The sequence below is a fragment of the Zosterops lateralis genome (genome assembly GCF_965231275.1).
Source record: "Zosterops lateralis genome assembly, chromosome: 9".
NCBI classification, from domain to species: Eukaryota; Metazoa; Chordata; class Aves; order Passeriformes; family Zosteropidae; genus Zosterops; species Zosterops lateralis.
This window is the reverse complement of record NC_139769.1, coordinates 29352049-29373884: the sequence shown is the minus strand read 5'-3', so window position 1 is coordinate 29373884 and position 21836 is coordinate 29352049. Positions and strand designations below refer to the sequence as shown.

At 52.2% G+C, this 21836-nt stretch overlaps 1 protein-coding gene across 1 annotated transcript in view; it reads left to right on the top strand.

Moving 5' to 3' along the window:
• Positions 1-21836, top strand: part of LMX1A (LIM homeobox transcription factor 1 alpha) — a gene marked incomplete at both ends in the record, with an annotated part of 40870 nt that overhangs the window by 13216 nt on the left and 5818 nt on the right. The window contains one exon of the mRNA XM_083867899.1: positions 21167-21399. Coding sequence (XP_083724025.1) covers positions 21167-21399 — 233 coding nt within the window. The remainder of the gene's footprint in view (positions 1-21166; positions 21400-21836) is intronic.

The window sequence follows — 21836 nt, the reverse complement described above, 5'->3', positions numbered from 1 at the left end:
TGCAGGGCTGAGGCTAAACTTGGATAGGAGCAGCAGGTCCTGGTTTATTGTTCCCAGGGGCTGGAAGGAGACACCAAACCCAAGATCCCTCTTTGCCTGGAATCGAGAGTCCACATTGCTCATTACTGCAAACCTCAGTGCTAGAGTGGGAGCTCTCCTGGTCCAGGAATCCTCATGTGCACACACGTGGCCTCCTGTCTGTTTTTCCCGTTGCTGTGTTTCCGAGCTGATGTTTTTATCCCGAGGTTACAGCCGGAGCTGGCTTGGGGCCCTTCAGCAGCATCGGCAGAGCTGACTCTTGCTGCTCCAGAAATGCGGGGCTGGGGCCGGGAGAAAGGAAAGGGAGGGAGAGGAGGAGGAGGAGGGAGAGGCAGGGTCTGGCTTGCTGCTGAGCTGTGACCAGATCTGCAGCTGGGAGAGGCTCCCTCACCCTGCCTGGCCTGCACCTTGCCCAGCTCTGCTTTGGAGCAGCACCCACCCACTCCATCTCCAAAAACAGCCAGCGTAGCTCTGGGAGAGAGAGCATGGCTGGGGGGATGGCAGCAGGGACAAGTTCTCCTCCTGGTGAGCCTCCCTTCCCAAAGCTGCACCAGGAAGTCCCTTGGTATTGGACTCTATGGACCGGGCATCCTTTGAGGGTGCCTTCATTCCATCTGCTTGTTCTTCTGAGTGATGTGAATGATTCTCATCATTCCACCCAAGGATCACTTCATGGGGAGAGCTGCACAGTGCCTTCAATGCAAATTTTTAATTGCAGCCCTTAAATACCTTTCACAGACAAGCAAAAGCATTTGGGAGCAGCATCTTTTCCACATTCCCTTTGCTGTCTGGTTCAAGGCCCACCTGCTCCTGGGGGTTTTATCATCTTGCCTGGTGTCCTCCATCAGCTGAAGCATCTCTCCCTCTAGAAGCAAGGAACAAGGTCCTCCTCGTGTGTCTAGGGCCAAACCAATGGGATGGCACTTGGCCACTCACAGGAGTGGGCGATTCTTGAGGCCCTGCCAGGAATTCTTTCAGTGGGATTGGGAACGCTCTGGGGTGTTAAATTTGTCCTGCAGCGTGTGAGCTCTGAGCAGAGCCCGCCGTGTTTTGTAACGGGTCATACGATGCCAGCCGTGGCAGCCGCCTGCCCTGCGCTTCAAGGTCAGAGCTGGGGGCCACAGGGGCAGCTCCTGCTGCAGCCCTTCCTGCCTTCTGCACCTCTCCTGGGTTCTGCTCCCTCCTGGGGCAAAGCCTCTGTCCCCTCAGGAGCACAGGCTTGGAGCTGGAGGCTGTTTACCCCCATCTAGTGAGGCTGCAGCCCTTCCTGTGCCTCTCACCAGGCTCTGCTGTCTTTTCCAGCACCTTGGGAACTCAGGCTGTTTTCTCCCATTTGGAGAGGCTGCAGCCCACATTTCAGGATGTCTCCTTGCAGGATGTGCTCCTGGGATGCAAACCCTGCCCGTATTTCATGTGCCCCCAACACACTGTCTCCACACCTGCAAACCACTGCCCTCAGCCAGAACTTGGGCAGGTGCAGCTCTGTTCCCTGGGAGTTTTGCAGCATCATGCCAAGGACAGGACCTTCCAGGATACTTATGGACAATATTCCCTCATTCTCCTTGCCTTAAAACATGTCCCAGTAAGGAATTGATCTTGCATCCCTGAAGCTGCGGGAACTGCTGAGTAGAGAAGGGTCTGGCAGAGGTGAGGAGTGCAGGGTCTGTGTCATGATGAATAATCATGATGCTGCTGCATGCTCTGTCCAATGGCTTTGAACCCCCCACAGGAAAGCACATCCATCCCGATGGGAAGAGCCTCCCATGGTCTTTATAATAAATAAATAAATATTTTAGGCCCATCATTATATCAAGGAATTAGGAAGGGACTGTTTGGACAGGCCGTTAAATAGGAATTAAAGGTTTCAAATATTAATGGGCAATTGGCCCTCACCAGTTCTCTTGTTACACAAACGTTTCATTTATAATTGGGACCCAAGCTGGGATGTGCTGAGAGATGCTCAGGCTGCAGCCTGCACACCAGGGTTAACGTGGTGCTCTCTCCTGCCAGAAAATAATAAAAGCCAGGGACTGTCTAGGGATTGTGCATGAAGGATTAGGAAGAGGATATGCACGGGCCTGTCTGCAGCTGGTTGAAGTCTAGTGCAGAGGGGTGAGCCTGGAAATCATTGTTTTCTGATGGCTGTGAGGGGGCCGGCATGGAAAGGGATGTCTCCTAAAACCTGGGGATCTCCACAGCCGGCTGATGTGTTCAGTGGGAGGCAGAGTGGATCCTCTCTCCCTGAGAGACATCTGTGCTGGCCAGGAGGGAGGAAGCACCGTGGTGTGGATGCCTCTGCCTCTGCTTTCCAGGTGTTGCACTTGTTCAGTGTGAGTGGAGGATGCTGAGCTCAAGGGATGGGTTTGTTAGTGTCAGTGGAACATGCTGGGCTCTGGGGAGCAGAGTTTGGGGGTTTTCTGTGTGTGAGTGGAGCTTGCTGGGATCTGGAGAGCAGGGTTTTTGGTGTAAGTGGAGGATGCTGGGCTCTGGGGACTGGGTTTTCAGTGTGATCAGAGAATGCAGGGACCAAAGTTTTTCACCTTTCCATCAGATCCATGGATTCTGCTGGGATCCTGGCTTCATCCACAGCATTATCTGTGACCTTTTGGCTTTTGAAGCTGCAAGTCCCAAAGTCAGGGAGTTCAATGAAGTCCTTGCCTAGAGAGGAAAAAGCCCAAAGATGTTGGAGTCTTGTGTTTGTTTGACTTTGATGCTGGCAGTGCTGTTCCCTGAAATGGTCACCTCGAGCTGATTCAGGAAGCTGGAGTCACAGCTCTCCAGGTTAGAGGCAGCATGAAGATTTCCCAGCATCAGGTATCCACCATTAGGGATTTACCTTTGCAACCACCACGCTGGTGGAAGGTGCCTGCTGAGATGGAGGCATCAGAATTCCCCAGGGCAAGTCAGGCCTTTATGGCCCTCGCCCAAGACAAGCACTGGTGCTTTTGTGGCAACTATTAATTGCTTCCTGAGTTTAAAAAGCATAAGCAAACTCTCTTGCTGGGGAATGAGTTACCTGCGTGTAAATGCTTTGCCATTAATGCCTGGCTGACCCTGACGGTGATGCAAGGACCAGAAGAGCTTTCAAAGAATTTACCAGAAACCATTTCAGGGGAGGTTGTGTGTTGTAAATCCTGAACTAATGGGATGGAGGGAATTAGGTTAGATCATAGTTTGCAGAAACTAGGCACGATTCCCCATCCAGGGCCTTGAGATCATCAGAGCAGCGTGGTGAGGGAAGGCCCCCATGTGTCCTCAGCCACTGATGAGTGAGTTTACAACCTGGAAAATGAGATTATCAGAGGGTTTGTTTCACATGTGACACTGGGGAGAAAAATGGGGTCCTGTTATGTCCAAAGGCGAGTTGTAAAGCCACAGGGGTTCCTGGAGGAGCAGCCCAGATGGGGCTGTTTGTGCTGGGTCGAGGATGCCTATGGCTGCCAGCACCCATTGCAGCAGCACTGGGGTGCCTTGCAGCTTTTTGTGGGGGTGTCTTGAGTGGTCCTATGCCTCTGCTGAGCTCACCCCAGCTCAGGGAGATGCTTCTCAAAGATATTTAACTGTTAGAGCAAGGGAGGCGGTGCCTGTCTCCCTTTCACAACTTGCCCTGGTGTATAATCCATCTCTCGTCTCCTGCCATGTCCTGAAGATGTTTCTGGGGGGGCCCAGGCCCTCCTTGCCAGCTCCCCAGCTTGGGGACAGGGCTGCTGAGCTATTTCACAGGGAGATGCTGGCATGTGGGGCTGTTTGCTGCCTGCCCCCTCCAGCAACGACTTTCATTTGCTTGCTACCTCTTCTACTTTGCTGTTCCTCAGCTCTCCCTGCACCGGAGGGATGGGGCTGGGCCAGCTTTAAGGATGCCAATGGTTTGTTTCTTTTTTTTTAGATCTGCAAACAGTGTTAAACCGCTCTCATTTGAAAGGGCAGGTGTGGGAAAAGAGCTGTTTTGCCTGCAGCAAAAAAAAAAAAAAAAAAAAGTATTTCCCAAATCCAATATCTATGCAATGAGGGTACCGTGGTGGGAATTGCACATCCTTCCATGGGGCAGCGCTTGCAGGGAAAGCAGTCAGAGGCCAGGCTGCCTCGAGTCCTAATAATAGTCTTGCTGGCTGCCTGGAGCAAGGCACTGGGGCTTGAAAGAGCAAGTCTAGTGCTGATATTTGTCTGCCTGTTGTGTGTTGCTGTAGCAGATCCCACCCCACTTGTCTGTTGTGGGATTGCCTGGCACACGCAGGGGTCCGTGATGTTTGCAGGATGCCAGTGCCTGACCCTGGGGAAGGTGTAGGTCTAAATTGGTGTTGGGGTGTGTGTTTTTGTATTTCACTCTCTCCAGCAGAAGGACAGAGTTCAAAGGGGTTCTGGCCTTCCTGGAATAGGAAATGGCGGGATCCACCCCGGAGCATTTTCTCCTCTTACCCAGAAGAGTCCCACCCCAGCCGGGAAGCCCTGTGTTCAGCTGGGTGTGGAAATGGGGATGGAAAAGGTGATGTGAGGACCGTGCTCTACTCCTACAGCTGGTCTCTCTTCTTGAGCACGTGTGAGGTTGTGTTTGATTTGGGTCTGAGCTTGGGGTTTGTCTTTATTCTCTGTTTAAAAGCGGGGGGAAAGAAATTGAGGAGGCCCCGGCAAGATGGGCCTGGAGCAGGGTGGCTCTCCCTGTGCTTCGCAGCCGTTGGTGTCCAATTTTCTGTCTCACTTTGTTAAATGGACCTGTGAACCAAGGATTCAAGCCAGGATTGCAGAGGCGAACACCCCGTGGCCAGATTGCAGGGTCTTGCTTAACTCAGCTCTGCTGGGCTTCTCCTCACAGTTCTCCTGTGAGGTCCCAGCTTCACCTTTTCACCAGTGAGAAGCTCCCCAGGGTGGCACAGCTCCTATGGGGGACTGGGTTTTCTCTTGGAGGCAGGTTTTAATCAGCCTCATGGATGCTTTCTGTGAGATGTAGTTGTGGTGGGAATTACCTTGTGATGGTCACAAGGCTGCTTTAAAAGCAGTCCCTTCCTTTCTCCCTCTCAGGAGGTGGTTTGGAGGGGCCTTTCCATGCTGGCAGCACACAGGTCACTCTTGATGTTCACCACCCCAGGAGGCATCAGCCCACAAGGTGTCCAGCAGGTGACATCTGTAGGCCTCAGTGGTAACACTCAATGGAAATAAGCTGGGGGAATTTGTCAGCGGTTGGTTCCCCTAGCTTGGTTTCCTGTGTGGCTTTGATTTGGGCTCTGTCCCTGCTCAGATGGTTTTCCTCCTGGTGCATTCCTTCCTCACAGGCTTTCACAGGGACTGAGGCTGGCTTTGGCTTTCTGCCTGCACATACACGGCCTTGTGGCCTGAGGTGGTGATGTCACCGCTGTGTTTCAGCTTTGTGTGAGTCCTTTCCCACCTTTGCATCCCACAGAGGACTTCCAGGGACAGAGGAGTCACCTGAGGAGGAGAGATGCTGTAGAAATGAAGGCCTGGTGGCCTGGTGTCCAACCACCCAGTGAGTCACATCCCTGCTTGGCTTTGGGGATCACCAGAGGTAGAGAGTGCCAGGTGTAGATTTTTTTTCTGGGAATAGGGAGAGAGAAATACAACATCCATGTTTGCAAGACACTGGAGACATCTCTGGAGGAGGAGTGGAGGTGCTTGGCACGCAGCTTGTGGAGGGGCTGGGGTGAGTTTTGGGGGCTTGGGGTCCCTTTTGCACTGATGCTGCTGGGAGAGGCTGTCTTTATCTGGTGTTTTCCACTCCTTGGCTCAGCAGTGGAAGGTGAAGGGTTCCCCTGCCTGCCTTGGCTGTCAGCAGGGCTGTGCAGGCAGGACATGGGAAGGGAAGGAGAAGAGGATAACGCCCCAGCCGCAGGCCCTGGCCATTTCTGGACGAGTAGGTCATCTGGGTGTGGGAGGGGAGCTGGTGTCCAAGCCAGCCCAGAGAGGCTGGGATTGGGTGTATGTGTGATTTGGGGGAAAGTGAGAAGGGATTTCTTAGGGCGAGAGGAATGCAAGTTTCCTCCTTCACATATGTCTCCTGTTCTTCCAGTTTGCAACAAAAGTCATCAAATTGCCCAAGACCTGGCAGCAGGGACAGCCTGGGAGCAGCCCACAAATCATGGAAAAGCTTCTCCCCTCCTCCCTGCCTGCCTCCAAGTACTCAAGCATCAGGAACAACTTCAGTTCCCCTCTGGGCAATAAAACTCTTGCCCCTTCCCAATGTGGGGCAGCTGCACAGCCCAGAGCTCTTGTGTGCTGAAGCACTGGTCCTGATGGGTTAAAATTTGGGCTTTCCTTTGAACTGGTTGTACTTTTAAACCTTCCAAATGCCCCAGGGAAGGGCTGGAGTGCTCAGACGTCTGGGGTGACAGCAGATGTTTCAAGAGGACACCGTGACACGAGTGGTGTGACCTTCCTTGTTGCCAGGTGCTGGGGACAAGTGACAGTGACTCAGGTCCTGCCTGGATTATCAGGCACTGGGAGAGGAGACAGAGACTCCCAAGGATGTCCAGCCTGGGGAGTTTGGTGGTGTAGGACTCCAGCTGAGAGGCAAAGGAGCAGCTGTGTCTCAGGATGAAGGGGGTTTTAATGGTCCCAGCTCTTTCCTGAAGTCCTGCTGGCTGCTGCTTTTTGTTTGGCACAAGGAGCTGTCGGTGCAGCAGAGCTGCAAAGACCAGGTGAGCCTGAGCTCTCCTCTTCACCCTCTGCATCTTGGGGATGGGCAAAGTCCCTCCTGCCATGGAAATGGAGAGATTTGGATTGCTGCTGGAGGAGGGGCTTGATGCAGTTTTCTTTGTGTCTCCCGGGACACCCAGAGCAGTGTGAGAAGCTGCCACCCCACCATCCTCCCCACTGTGAGTGCTTGCATCCTGCCTGGTTTTGCATCCACATGGTTTGTGCCAGGAGGTGCAGGTCCGTGAGGATCCCTGTGAGAAAGGCACTCTGGTTACCTCATTTTGGAATTGAAGTAATCACAGGATTTTCTTACAAGAAAACAGTTCTATCCAGTTCGCTATTAAGTGTAGACTAGCAGTGATGCCAGGACTGGAATCACCAAGGTGTCCTGCCCTCAGGGTCCACCCTGCATCCCATGTCCCAGCTATGGGGCAGTTTTCCCCAGGGGATCTGGGGGCTTTCGAGATGGAGCAGACAAGGAGGGCTTCAGCCTGACAGAACAGGGGCATCTGGCACATCATGCTGGTCAAGAGAGGCTGTGCACTGAGAGCTGGAGGCACTGTGAGGGTCTGCACAGGAAGAAAGGAATTGCTTTCATGTCCAGCTGGGGTGTGGGGATCTCCTTTTGTCTCCATTACCTCTGCACACTCACTGCCTTGCCCACCTGGGGGGAAGGTGACAGCTCTGCCACTTCTCACCTTCCCACGTGTGGCCAGTCCACCTGGGAGCCAGGAGGGGAGGTGTTTGTGCAATGGGGCTTGCAATGTGTGTGAGGGGAAACAGCTCCAGGTGAAGTCAAGTTTCATTTAGTGTTCTACTCGGGATATTATTTTTTCCTACAAGAAAAACCCACCCCAGCAGGATGCTCTGCCACCATGAGGAGCTGGTCCTTCTCCCACTGCCTGGTGAAGCCTTGCAGGCTGCCCTGCTCCAGCGCCAGGACCTGGCTCACAGAGAAGCAGGGGCTGCCTTCCCTTGTGCTCCCACACCGAGCCTCTTTCTGCTTCCCTGCTCCCGCCTTCCTCCTCCTCCTCCTCCCGCAGCGTCTGCTCCGGATGTTTTTTCCCTGAACTGCAGAAGCTGCATTTTTCCAAGCTGAATTTCTTCTGTTATTTTTTTTTTTTTTTTTAAATCTCTCCAGGGTCCCCTTCAGATTGCTTTGCTCTCTTCCATCCTCTCCGGTTTATTATCTTCTACGATATTATTAACATGCTAATTAACATCCTTAATTGCAATTGCCAATGAAGATGTCAGATAGGGCTGATGCTAACCATGATCCTTCGCAGCACTAACCCTGATGCTCCACTGTTTTTTCCCTGAATCCTGTGGGTTGCTCTGTACCTCTCCCATCATCTTGGTTGTGTTACCTGGTTTGGTTTCACAGAGGAATGTTCACATGTGTGAGATTGCTCCCCTAGGAAAGACTTGCTGAGACTCAGCACAGGGTGCTTTATAAACCCCCCAGGGTCAGGCTGGTGATGGGTGCAGCTCTGAGAGACACTTCCTAGCTAGTCCCGAGGCTTTGTCTCAAAAGCAGGGCCATGACTGGCTCTCCATGGCGGCTCCCTTGGGAGGCAGAAGGGAAAGGATTTTGGAAAGTTGAAGGGTGGCATTTGCCATCCCGCCTATACACTCAACCCCCTGGCTGCTCAGGCACTGTGCAAAGGTCTTCCATGCCTATAAATAGGCAGAGAGGTAGGCAAAGAGATGGGGAGATGGGATGAGGGCAGGCGGGGAGCCAGCCTGGGCCGGCATCTGGAGCTCTCATCGCCTTCATGCGCACAAGGGGCGCAGTTTGTTCCAGCCACGCTGTTCTCAGCAGGCAAGGTTTGCCCCCGCAGAGCCTATTTTTGGACACAAAACCCCCTGATTACCTCTCGGAGGTGCTGCAGAGGGCTGGGGCTGCCTTGTGGTGGCGAGGTGTCCTGGCTGTGCTGTGGGACATGGAGCCACGTGCTCTGAATAGCTCCGTGCAGACGTGGCCTGTGGAGATGAAATGTGGCTCTTGACTGATTGCGAATAAATCAGGGTCAGGAGCTTGAATGCTGGCCAAGAAACCCAAAGGGATAAAATATAGCCTCTCCACAGACTGTTAGCAAACAGCACGTGGGCTGAGATCTGCTAGATAAATTTATGCGCTGTGAATTGTTCACCCAGCTGTAGTGGAGGGATGGATGGACCCATGGAGAACTAATAACCATATGTGGTGGACATGCCTTTGGTGCTGACCTTTAGAGGGTTCAGCAAGGCTGAGAGGTGGCATGGTGACGTCTTCCTAGGGATGCCACCAGCAGGGAATGGGGCACTTGTGCTGCTGGACACGAGGGAGGGGGATCCAGGCTGCCTCTGCCCTGCGCGTCTGGGAGACAGGCTGGCAAAACAAATTACTGCTCCTGACCTTGCTTTTCCCATCATGGCATTTGACATGGATCAAGGGGGAATACCAAGATTTTTGACTTTGCAAAAATCTTGTTTCCAAGCTCGTGGGACTTGCCAGCCTGAGGGCTCCCATTCCTGGTGCAGCCCAGGGAGATCAGTTTAAAATGGGAAGTGGTATCAGGGGAAAAGTGAAAAGGTGGGATTCTCACCCAATTCCAAGCACCTGCTGTCACCCATTTCAGGTGAAATACTGGGAGCTGGAAGCACTGGGGGCTGCTTCCTTTCTCTCACCCTGAGCTCCCTGTAGCCACAAAGGGGAACATGGGCTTCATGTTGGGATGAAACAGCCTGGTGGCAGAGCCAGCTCCAGGCAGGCTGACTCAATGAGACTTTGGGCTCAGTTCAGCTGCTTTAAACTGGAGAGATGGGCCTGGCCTCAAAACACAGAGCCAAACAGCCTCATACTTGTCCAAGCTGCAGAGGAGTGTGAGTGGTTTGTGGCTGGTCCCTCCTTTCTCTAACCAGGCATTTGCTTCCCACCCTCCACCCCAGGATGCTGGATGTGTGCATGCTGTCATCAGATGGAACTGGCTCATATTTGTGTGTCAGCATCTTATACGTCCTCTGTCCTGGCCTTAGCCCAGCTTGCTGGGGGGACCTGACCCCCTATGGGTACCAGGGCCTGCACCCTGGCCTGGCTATGGGGGGGCCACTGCTCTGTGTTCTTGTCTCATTTCACCCCAGTGCTGCAGTGGGAACCTGAACTCACCCAGCTGTGATTCAGAGAAATTTGGAGAAAAAAGTATCCCCATTTTGTGGGGGAGTCCTGCACTGCAGGGCTGGCTGGGCAATCTGCCTTCCCTGGGCTGTGAGGGATGTGGAAGGGGATGTGAACTTTCCCTGCTTTCTGGGATTTGCAGCATTGTTTTGGGAATGAGGCCTGGGAAAAGAGGCTTTTTCGAGGCTGGGCATCCCTGGCAGCCTGAGAATCCTCACTGGGATGGACCAGTGGCTGGCTGTGCCCAGCATCTCTCCTGCAGCAGGATGATCCCCTTTCCTGCAGAAAGGCTGGCTGATGGATGTCCCACCTCTGTGGCTCATCCATCAGCTCCCCCTTGCCTCACTGCCTGCACCCCCTGCGCCTTTGCCCTGGGCTGTGACTTTTGACACAGGCAGGACACATTTAACAGTGTGCTCCAAATGCTTTGCAAGTGGCCACCGCTGGGCTGGGAGCCGTGGGGCTGTGTCACAGCTCCTGCTGGAGTGACACCAGGGCTGGCACCACCATCCCAGCTGGTGCTGGGGCCCCTGTCCCAGTGGCAGCTGGCAGAAGATGAGAGTCACCAAAGGCTGGTGGGTCTGTGTGTGAGGGTGGAGGATCCCCATCGTGTCTCGCACCGCCACGGGTTCAGTCATCTCATTTGTTCTCTTTACGTCTGTTCAGACTTCACCAGAGGAAAACCCAGCAAGTCTTTAAGGCTGTTTTATCCACCAAGGTGTCTTTCCTTTCTCCCTGTGGCAGCTGCAGATTTTTACAGAACCTTTGAAGGAAGTCACAGATAAAACCTGGAGCAGTGAAATCGGTGTGATGCATTGTGACAGGGTGCTGGAGTTGGATGTGCCTGTTGCTGCTTTTGGTGGGGCAGCTCAGAAAAGCCCAGCACTGCACAGGAAAACCCTAAAGACATTTTGAGGGAAAACCTTTATTTTAATGTTTTTTCATTTAAAGGATGTGATTCAGCGAGAACCTGTCAGTTGGTCAGATCTAAGCTCCCACACGGACACATTTCTGGCTGCCAGGGGTGGAATTTGTGGCATTGCCACTCTGGCAGTGGACTCCCACCCCACTGGCCCATCCTCTTGCTGGGAGAGCCTTCTCCCAAATGAAGGCGTTGGGATATCTTCTGCGAGGGGTTCGCAGCTAATTGGTACAATCAATATTTGTTTTGCAAATGCAATTGGAGGGAAAGAGGGATCGAGAGCGCCAGAAATTCAATTGACCTGTAAAAACAGATACGGTGTAAAGGGAATCCTTCCCCTGCCAAGCAAATATTTAGAAAGGAGAAGCAATAAAATGAATAAGCAACAAAGTAATATCCTGCCTCCACGGCTGCCGGAGGCTGCTGGGAAGGGCTGCTGCCCCTGATGCTGAGATAACCCTGAGCAGACGAGTGGCAGGAACCTGTTTCCTAGAGAAAGCGTGTTTGCTTTTGCCATCTAATTCATCAAAAGCTCATCCTGCTGCCTTGACAGCACTGGGACCTGTCTCAGGTAGCCTGGCAAGCTGGGCACTGTCCCTATACCCCTGCAACCATGACTGTGGCATAAACCCCGTGGTGGCACAGGGGACAAGGGTGTCCCTGCACCCTTGTCTCCTCTTGTAGGGGTCTCTGCTCTTTACTGCCATGTCCCTGCTCAGCCTTCTCTGGTGCCTTGCTGATGAGGACACGCTGTGGAGGGTTGTATGATTGTGGGATGTGAGGGGTGTGTGGGAAAGAGCATCAATAATTCCTGCCAGGAAGGACATTCTGGTGCCTCAGCACTCCTTGGTGTGAAAATCCAAATGGTTAAGAGGAAAAAAAAAAAAAAAATCCTGTTTTTAGATCAAAAAGCTCCAAAAAATGATTTGGGTAGGGAGTGGTGAGATGGCATTCAGCCAGGGCTTTGGCTGGATGGAGCAAAGCACCCGAGTCCCTCTTTGCCAGATGGCTCAGCATCCCTGGGCACAGCCCTGCAGTGTGACTTGAACTTAGGCTTGTGGCTGAATTTAAAAATATCTGTGTAAAGCAAAGGTTTTTCAGAAACAAATACCTCGTGCACACATACATGTAGGCATGTATATATATACACAAACATATATATCTATAAAATAGAGCAAGTAGAACAAAGGAAAATAATTTTATGGGGAAGCTCTTAACCAGCTCAAGTGCTGAGCATCTTTAGGCCATTTTGGAGCCTTTTGATTATCTTCCCCCTGTGATGCATATTGACCCCTCTGGTGTTAGGATCTGAGACATCTTGTCATTTACTGGCATCAGTCAGAGCCTTTCCTAGTGGCTACTGGAATCACCTTGAAATGCATTCACTACACAGAAATCAAAAAGAGGTTTGGATTTGCATTGGTGTATTACTGAATTTTCAAGAGAACATTAGCTAAAAATGTGAGCTTCCTGAGAGTGAAGAGGAAAAACTCTAGAGAAGCTCAAGGAAATTTCGAACTCTTAATGGTCATTCCTGAGGTTTTATTCCTCTTATTGTATAAGACTGAGCCCCTCTAGGATGCTCTGTACCTCCCAGAAGCTGATGCTCAGGCCCACGAAAGGCAGAGCTCTGGTTTTCCACACGTGAGGTGTCATTTGGGAGCAGGTCTCTTGCAGGGATCATGGAGGATGAGCTGCTGCACTGGCTCTGCCCCTGCCTCCCCAGACCACTGATGGCACAAAATCCCCCCCATGTACCATCATCTGTTATCCTTGTCTCATGAGCCACGAGGCTGGAAAACACACCCCAAACATTTGTCTCTCCCGAAACCCCATCCTGAGAGCGCACACTAGGAGAGAGCAGCAACATGAGCTCAGCGGAGTGAGGAGTGGGGGGAAAAAAAGATGGCTTAAATTTAAGGTCTTTTTAGATGAGTGTTTCCATTCATTCCAGAGCATATTCCTCTGGCATTTCCAGCAGGAGTAGTTAAAAAACTTCATGGAAACACATGTTATAGTGCTCTCTAGTGCACGGAGCTATGTATGAAGGATGCCTCTTCTGAGATATCTCGATGCGAGCGCAGCTTTTGCTCCGGAGCAGCCCGTTAGCCGCAACAGCTGCTTCCCATTGTGGAAATGCTGTTCAGGGAAAAAAGAAAAAAAAAAAAGAAAAAAAAAAAAAAAAAAAAAAAAAAAAAAAAAAACCACCCAACAAAAACAAACCCTCAACCCCATCCCAACAACTTGACAACACACGCAGATGATATTTTATTCAAAACCCTGCGCGAGGGTGAGGGAAATAAAAGATAAGGCAAGGAATAAGCGGGGCGGGAGAGCGCTATCTCCCTGCCGGCAGCGCCCGGTGCGCTCCCGCCGATCTCTGTTTGCCGAGCTGCTCCGAAGCAGCTGGTCCCTGTGTCCGACTGAGTTTACTCTGCTTAGCTTTTATACAGCCGAGCGATTTTTATAGCCACTGGAGCGCCGGGAAGCTCCACAGGATATTGGCCGCCTCCTAATGAGAATTTGCCGCGTCGGCACGTCGGCACAAACACCCCGTGAATTTTAAACGCCTGGGAAACCGCAGCTCCCGCAGCCCCATCCCTGGATGCTCCGAGAGTCCTTGGGGGGAACGTGGGGTTTCTGTTTAATAAAGGAAAAGGCAAGCCTTGATTGTAGCCTAGGAGACTCCAGAGCAGGCGAGGCTCCCTGTTGGACCCTGTGCACCCGCACTGGTGGTGATGCTCCAGGAAAGCCTGGCAAGGCCAGGGGAGCCCACGCTGCCCTGGGCAGTCAGGGACTGGGGGGTCCTAAAGGTGAGGTTGGACTTGTGGGTCCAGGCAGGTGTTGAACTCAGTCCCCCGGATTTGCTTGATCCCTTTTTGAACCTGTTGGTACAAGTGGAGGTGAATTTATGGCGTCACAGGGGAGTCGGGGATGGCAAAGACTGGAAATCTTCTCCGTCCTTCTTCTGCTTGGAGCAGAGCTCACTTGGATGTGGATCAGGTTGTTCAGGGCTGGAACCAGTAAAGTATTGGCTGTGCCCAAGGAATGAGATTTCTGTATTTGATCTGAATGCTCTATCTTTCCTTTCCTTTGGTGTGTTTGTTGGGGTTTTCTTTGTGGGTTTTTTTGTTGCTGTTGCTGTTGTTTTTGTTTTTTTAACTCTTCTTTTGAAAATCTGAATGGAAAATAGAAAGGTTTAATTTTGGTTTGTGTTTGCATTAATTTTCCATCACAGGAGGTTTTTAAAAAAATCAGAAACAAATATAATGACTTGCAAGAGGAGTACATTAATCTGGAGCAGAATGAAAACAGCTCCTTCCCCCACGGTGGTACAGCACGTCAAAAAACCAGCGTGTGTGTAAAATCCCCAAGGGGGTAGGAAAGCCAGCCTGCAGGAGGTTTCAGCCAGGATATCTTTTTCTTGGAAAACAAACCAAAAAAGAATAGTTTTTGAGATCTTCACATTTTTATCCACAAAATGAGTGACACAAGCAGCAGTGACACAATTTCCTTCTCTCCTGGTTATTCCTGCCCTGCTCACAAAGCCAGCCAAATCGGGGTGGTGGCAGCAGCAATGGCACATCCTCTTGCTCCTGGTGACTTTGCTTTTCCATCATTTGCCTCTCCATTAATCTCAGTACAAACAAAGGCTCTGAAGAGACAAGCTGAAAAGCTCCTGGGGGTACGTTTAAATCAGTCCTTTCTAATAATGTCTGTCGACCTCTCTGTGGAAGCACTGCTCCCCAAGGAAAGGACACGGAGCTGCGGCAGTGTGCTGAAATATGGTGGGGTGTAATTAATTCTGACCTCTGGCTCCCGCTCACTCACTCTCAATATTAAATTTGACTAGTGATATTGTGGTTTTTCAATTATCCTTGTTTTCTTGGGGGCATGGAGGGGGGGATGGGGGGGGGTCGCTGCTCAAAATTCATCTTGGTGGGAGATGCATCGCTTGGATTCAGAGCTGCTGGGCTGTGGGCTGGGTGGGATTGATCCTCGGGTTGGCTTCCCTGGGATGGCATTTGGGCTTGGACGTGGTGTGTGGGCCTCTTCCCCTCCTACCTGTGTCCCTCCTGCCTCTAAAACCTGGTGCTTCATTGGTGCTGGGATGGGACAAACTTCCTATCTGATGCTACAAGCTGTTATTGAGGGTGGGGGGACTAAAAAAGAAGGGGCCTTTAGGGAAATGGGGAGGAAAATCAGCATTTTGGTCTTGGCCTTCTGGCCTTGCCTAATAGATCATTTCTGGCCATTCCTGCAATCAGGCAGAGGATTTTTATCAGGCTCCTGGAGGGGAGACAGAGCCATCAGCTGCTGCAGGACCTTGTTGGTGAAAGTCTTATTAGTGTGTCCTCGATTAGAAATGGAGCAGCACAAAACAGTCTTGGAAGATCTGCACTTACTTGACCTTTTCCTTGGACGCAGGGAAGGCTCAAGGGTTGCTGGTGTGTTTTGGCAGTGGTTGCTCACTGGGAAGGCTTCATTTGTCTGTTTACTTAACCCCATCATTGTAGCAGCGCCCCTGCGTGTCACGCTGTGGTCCCTGGAGGGTCCGGGAGGTGTTAAGTGACCACTTTTGGACCCCTTCCAGGAGTCAGGGGCGAAGGTGCCCTTTCCTGGGAAAGCTTGGATGGTTCCCATGTAGCAGAAGGAGCGTTGGACAGCCCAGCATCAAGCCCCTCTCCTCTGCTGCCTCTCTTTCCTCTCTGCCACCAGCTCCCCAGTGTGTCCCTCGTCACCGGTGTCCTCTGCCCTGGGACCAGGCCCTGGGGGGGAACATGGGACCTGCTCAGGTACCTGCATCAGAGCAAGAGCTCCTTCAGGGGTGCTCCTGCAGAACACCCATGCATGGACCCTGTAATTTAACCTCTTCAAAGCCTCTGGGTCCCTGGATGGGGCTGCCCCCTCCTCCACACCTTGGCCATCCCCAGTACTGGCTCTGCCTTGGAGAGCAAGCTGTGATTTTTGGCATTCTCTGTCATGATGGGCTCTCCAAGAATGCATGGCACAGTGGGATGCTGAATGGGATAGAACCACTGGGTTAGGACCCTGAGAGAACTCGGTTAGGTGAAGAAGGAGCAAAAATAGGAGTCTCATGCTTCACCTCTTTTCCTTGCTCTCCTGGCCTCTCAGAGCATACAGGCACCAGCAAAGTGCTCAGGGGTGAATCTGCTAGAGGCCAAATCTTGGCTTTTTGGACTCCCTGTTCCCTGTTTGCAGCAGCAGCTCAGCTGAATCCCAGGGAGAACTTGCACCCCAGGGCCACGGAGGCGAGCTCACATCAGCCCCTGGGGTGAAAAAAGCCCATTTCAGCCCGGTTGCCATGTCCCCTCAAAGTGTTGGAAGATGCATTCAGGCAGCAGGAATGAGAAGGGCTTGAGCTGAGGGGGGGAGGGAGGAGAAGGGAAATTAAAGGAGTAAAAAAAAAAAAGGAAAACGCCACTTGCTGCAGAGCGAGCGAATTCTCCAATAAACCTGAATCTGCTGAGAATACATTTTACAAACATGCAGCGAAGTTGGCTGCTTTTGTTTGGGCGTTTGTTAAGCATTAACTAAAGAATGCCATGGTCCAGCCTGCTCGGTGTGAAACCTAATTCTCCCCCTTTCTGGAGCCATGGCATGGAGTGCTCAATTTTTTTCTCTCTGTAGGACTGCAGCCTTCTGGTACTCCAGCCAAAAAACACTCATATTTTAGCAAGCTTAGCCCCGGCCCCGTTGCCAGGCAGTAAAGCGAACACTTGTCTGCCTCGGGGGTCGGGGGGGAGGGAGCTGGGAGACGGGGAAGGGTCAAGAGAAGAGCCCCGGGGAAAACATCCCTCCTCTGTCCCACTGGAGAGCTCCCTGAGGGCTTGGGGTGCACGAGGAGGGAAGTGAGGGTGGCCGTGGGTGCTTTCCTCCACCAACTTGGGAGCCTGGAGACACAGTGTGGGTTTGGAGGTGCCCGGGATCATTGGCACAGAGTTGCCCTCTGGGTTGTGCTCCCCATCCCCAGGGTGTGCCAGCCTGCTCTCCACAGCGCTGGGATGGACTCAGCTCTTTCCTGCCATGGGCTCAGCATCCCTCCTGCCAGGGCCAGGATCCATGTGGTGCCCCATGGCTGCAGCTGGGGGATACCCTCACTGTCACCATTCCCCTTCCTGCCTGGCCCTGCTCCATGCCCTCTGCCTCCTCCTTTGGCTGCATGAGGCCCGAGCAGGGACAGGGTGACGTGAGCCCAGCAGCAGCAGCAGGGCAGTGGCTCATTCCCAAGCCACGGCTCAGGGGTTGACAGCAAGTGGCATTTTTCCACTGCCAGCCTCTCAAGGACCTGGTGCTGGTGTCCCCCCTTGCAGCGAGTGGCAGTGAGTGAGAAGATGACCAGGTGCCAAGACAACTCAATCCGGTGCCCTCACTCCCTGTGGCTCTCACTGCTGGCACTCACCGCCAGCCTCCTCCCGCCCCCTTGGGCTGTGCGTGGCCCTTGGCTCGTCCCCACGCCAGGGTCATGGCCTTGGTGGGATTCATCATTTGGAGATGGCTCCGAGTGGCCGGGCCGGAGCTCCCAGCACCTCCTGACGGGTTGGTCAGGGTCTGCTCGGGCTCCTCCTGAGCCGTGATGAGAACATCGCGGGGTGAGCTGGGCAGGTCTCTGCACTGGAAAACCCGGCACATCCCTGCGGATGGTGCCGGCCTGGGGTCGCTCAGGGGCTGCCCCTGCCCCTCTCGCCACATTCCTGGTGCAGGCAGGGAGGGAAGCAGAGCTGCCTCGCCTTCCCCGCCGCCCGAGCCCGGAGCTCGGCGCGGCGATTGAGATTTGTCCGTCACGATTTAATATCGGTGTCCCCGCCCCGGGAGGCTCGGCGGGGCCGCCTTTGTATGCGGCGCACGCAGACAGACAGACAGCAGCCGGGAAGCGCCCGTCAATCACGGCCCCTTTCAGCCTGTCACCTCCGGAGAAAGGGGACGAGAGGCGCTGATGGCTCTGCTGAGCACCCGGGGCTGCCCGCCCTGCACCCCGGCCATCGGGAAGGGACACGGGATGCAGCATCCCAGAGGTGGCTTTGGCCGTGTGTCCACGTTCTTAGGTTCAGGTGGTGCTGCGTGGATGGGAAACCCCAAAGGAGAGGTCTGGGATACTCTGCTGGGGAAAATAATGGCATGGAAAAGTGGGACTGCAGCGTGAGGGGTATCCCTAATGCCACCAGAAATGTTGCACTTTGGGAAATACCCAAATATTTTGCTTCAGGATTTTCTTGAAAGCCACCACCACCCCCTTTTTTGGCTTCAAAACCGCAGGTTGTCATTTTAAAAGAGACTTAAAATAATACTTTTTTTAAAGGCAGCAAATTAATCAAAACAAGAACAGCAATACTTTTAAGATCAGACACAAAAGGCTGTGTATGGTGATGAAAATTGCTTACATCACTATCTTTTTGTTCCAGTTCCTCCTAAGTTGAGTGTGTTGGTTTTATTTACCCATACTCACTGTCAGTGCCTCAATGAGGTGTTTACTGAGCTGCTGGTGGCAGCCTGGTTCTCCACTAAGTGTCCCAATGCTGAGCAGATCTCCCTGTCTGGTGGCCTGGCCAGCTTCCCACCTGGCTAAACAAACCCAGTGCCACAGTCAGGCCTGAGTTAGCTTTGGAACCCCAGGTTATGGTGAGGGAAAAAACCCCTACTGAGAACTAAAGCATCCCTAAGACACTGTAAGTGAAGCAGGAGAGAGCTGAGCCTGGAGCTGAAGGTCCTGGAGATGGAGGAAAACCTCTCTGGGTCCAGACTGCTGTGTCTCACTCAGGCTAAGATGTTAAATTAATTGTTAGAGCTGGTGCTGCAAGAAAATTTTCCCTAAAAATTTTTGGAGAAAAAAACAAACCCAAAAATTTTTTGGGAAAAACCCCCAAAAATTGGTTATCCCCAAAGGGCAGCATCTGTGTGTGAGGTTATCCACGTATGGGATTATCTGTATGAGGGGTTGTCCATGCAAGCTGTTACTCCCCAGTCCCTGTAGAGCAGCTGATACAGTCTGGGTCTCAAGGGAGTTGGGACACCAACAGGACCCTTTGCTCTCCCTCCATTTCTACCTGTGGCAGATTGTGTTTTTTCTGCCTGTCACCTTTTAGTGCCTGAGGTCTCAGTGTGTTTATGAGCAGCTCTTTATGGTCTCATGCTGTGGAAGAGGTTTTATGGGGATTTCTCTGCAGCTCACATTGCCCAGGGGTGGGGGAGTCATGCTCCGGGCAGGGAAAGACACCTGGACTGAACACCATCCCTCAGTGGGAGCTGCTTTGGAAATAAAGTCATTTATTCAGCAACCTAAGGATGGCTTTAAGTGTCTGATATCAGGCAGTTGTTTACCTAAATCTCACACCTTCCTGCTGTGCAACACACTCTGGGCTTGGAAACATCCACTGCTGGGTTGGTGCTGCTTGTGCCTGGTTGGCAAAGGTTTGTGGCTCTCTAATAAGTGCCTCAGAAACAAATTTTGGGCACATTTATTCCTGGAGATTAGATGGCAGTAATGTAATATCTTATCAATATTTTATTACTGAGAGCAGTTGGTAATCCCAACAGGTAGGGCTTAAACATCATTTAAACAGGATGAGAATGTGTTGCCAGATGAATACAAATAGCCTCCCCTTTGACATAAAAGAGACATAATTAAAGATTAAGCGACTACAGAAATATTAACACAAGCCAGTGTGTGTTTGAGCTGGAACAAGAGAAAAATGACCCTTCAGAAGGGATTGCTTGCAAGGGAATACACATCCCTCTCTTCCCAGGGCAGTCACAGGGATGTTGGGAATACATCTTAGGGACAGGCAGCTGTAGGTAAACTTGGGGAATTAAAGCTGAACATAGAAAAATAAAAGTTACTAATGGCAATACGTGGAATTATAAACTCCCTAACCTCTACATTTTATTTGATGATTTCCCACTCTCTGTGATGACAATAGTGCTTTATAAAAGCTTTAAAACACCCCTTTCCTACTTCTTTGGTGATGCCACCTTTTGCTGAGCGTGCCCAGGATTTGGCTGGCATGGGGAGAGTGTTGAACCAGACCCTCATGCTTGCCAGCACTGTTTGGAGAAAACCTGGGAGGGAGCAGGCACTTTTGCAAAAGATCCCCATTTTCTGATGGTTTTCCTGTGAGGGTTTTGCATATATCTGGTCCTCTGCTTGTCAGAACGGGGCTGATTCAGCACATTTCCTATGTGGGTTTTTGTAACAACCAAAAAAAAAAAAAAGATGGGACTGAAAGCTCGGAGGTAACCTCTGCAGGATGTGTGCTGACTTTTGACTTCTCTTTCTGGGCCAAAGTCACCAAGACAGGGGAATAATAATGTCCAGTTCCCACAGATATTTCGGACAAGGCTGAGTAAACAGTGGGGGTTTTTTCTGTATAATGTCCAAGCCAAGAACTCAAATATCTGGATGTGGCAAAGAGGTTCTGGCTTGATACCTTCAGACATCTTTGTTGGTCATCTCATTTACTGAAAATATCTGGCCCTAAGGTTAATTCCAGGCCCCTCCAAGTCTTCTGAAGCCAACACTGATGCTGCCACCCCCACTCTTCTCACCTGAGTTTTCCCCAGCTGTAAATCATGGATCATTCTCAGTAAGGACATTTAAACTCAGAGAAGGAAAAGCTCTGTTCCAACCTAAAGTGTTATTGCTGTTGTTGTTATTATTAGCTTTTAAGTGTAAAGCCAGAGTCTGGAAACCTGGGAACGGTTTAATTAGGGATGCCTCAAATGCTGTCACATCAATGTCAAGGAACAAGCTGAGCTTTTCCTTTTCCTTTTGACACGTAAAGTCTTCAGTCTGGCACTGGCCTTAACCCCAAATTTGCTGTCTTGGAGATTTTTATGATACATTAGACATTCCTGAAGTGTTTGCAAGTGGGGATGGGGTGACCCAGGCAAGAAGGATTTGGTGGTTTCTGGGTGAGGGAGGGTGGGGATGCACTCTGTGGGTGCTTGTGGAGAGGCACAGATGAGCTCCCTGACCCCACTACGATCTCCAGCATCTCCTTGGGTCTAGGCATAAGCTGGAGGAAGGTGATGTGATAAAACCTGTGTAGAAATGGTGCTGTCTTGTGGTGGTGATATTGGGCTGTTGGGTTTGATACCTTATTTTATCACCTGGAGTATCTGGATGTCGGGGTCTTCATCACTTGACCCCATTCATGGTAAGCACCTGGTAAGCCCCAAAACTGCTAAAGCTGACCCAAACCCACCATTCTCCCACTGGCACTGAGTGTGCAGTCCCCTGTCACCATGGGCCACCAGCACCGTTGTCCCCCAGCCCCTCGACCTGACCCACACACCAAGGGGGTGACACAGCGTGGTGATGGCCATCACCCCTTGTCCCAGCCCCCACGGGGTGTCACAGGGCTGTCCCCTTGCTTGTCCTGCAGGCTGTTTGCCGTGAAGTGCGCGGGCTGCCTGGAGGCCGTGGCGCCCAGCGAGCTGGTGATGCGCGCCCAGAAGAGCGTCTACCACCTGCACTGCTTCTGCTGCTGCGTCTGCGAGCGGCGCCTGCAGAAGGGCGACGAGTTCGTGCTGAAGGAGGGGCAGCTCCTCTGTAAGGGCGACTACGAGAAGGAGCGGGAGCTGCTGAGCTTGGTGAGCCCGGCTCTGTCGGATTCTGGTAAGGGGCGCCCGGCGTCTCCCTGGCTGGTCCCGCTCCGAGGCCCCCGGGGGGTCTGGAGGTGAGGTTTGGGCTCGTTGCTCTGAGCTCCTGTCCTTTGGTCTGAGGGGATGTGCTCTGTGAGCACCATTGGATCCTCCAGCTGGGCTCTACTACCTCAGGGATGAGGTCAGAGCAGGGAGGTCAGCTGCAGGGCTGGAGGGTGCTCTGCGGACCATCCCACCTCATAAGGCTCATTTCTGTGTGGTTTGTGCTCCTGGCCTATGCAGAGCACCAGCACACTGCCCATGGAATGTGCAGCTTCCGTGGATGTGGGAAGGGAGAGCTGGCCACTGACTACCCCTGGCTGTACCCTTGTCCCTCCCCTGTGCCTCGTTGTCCCTGCCTGAGACTCTGGAAAGATTGAGAACAACAAGTGAGCTCCTTCTGCTGTAGTC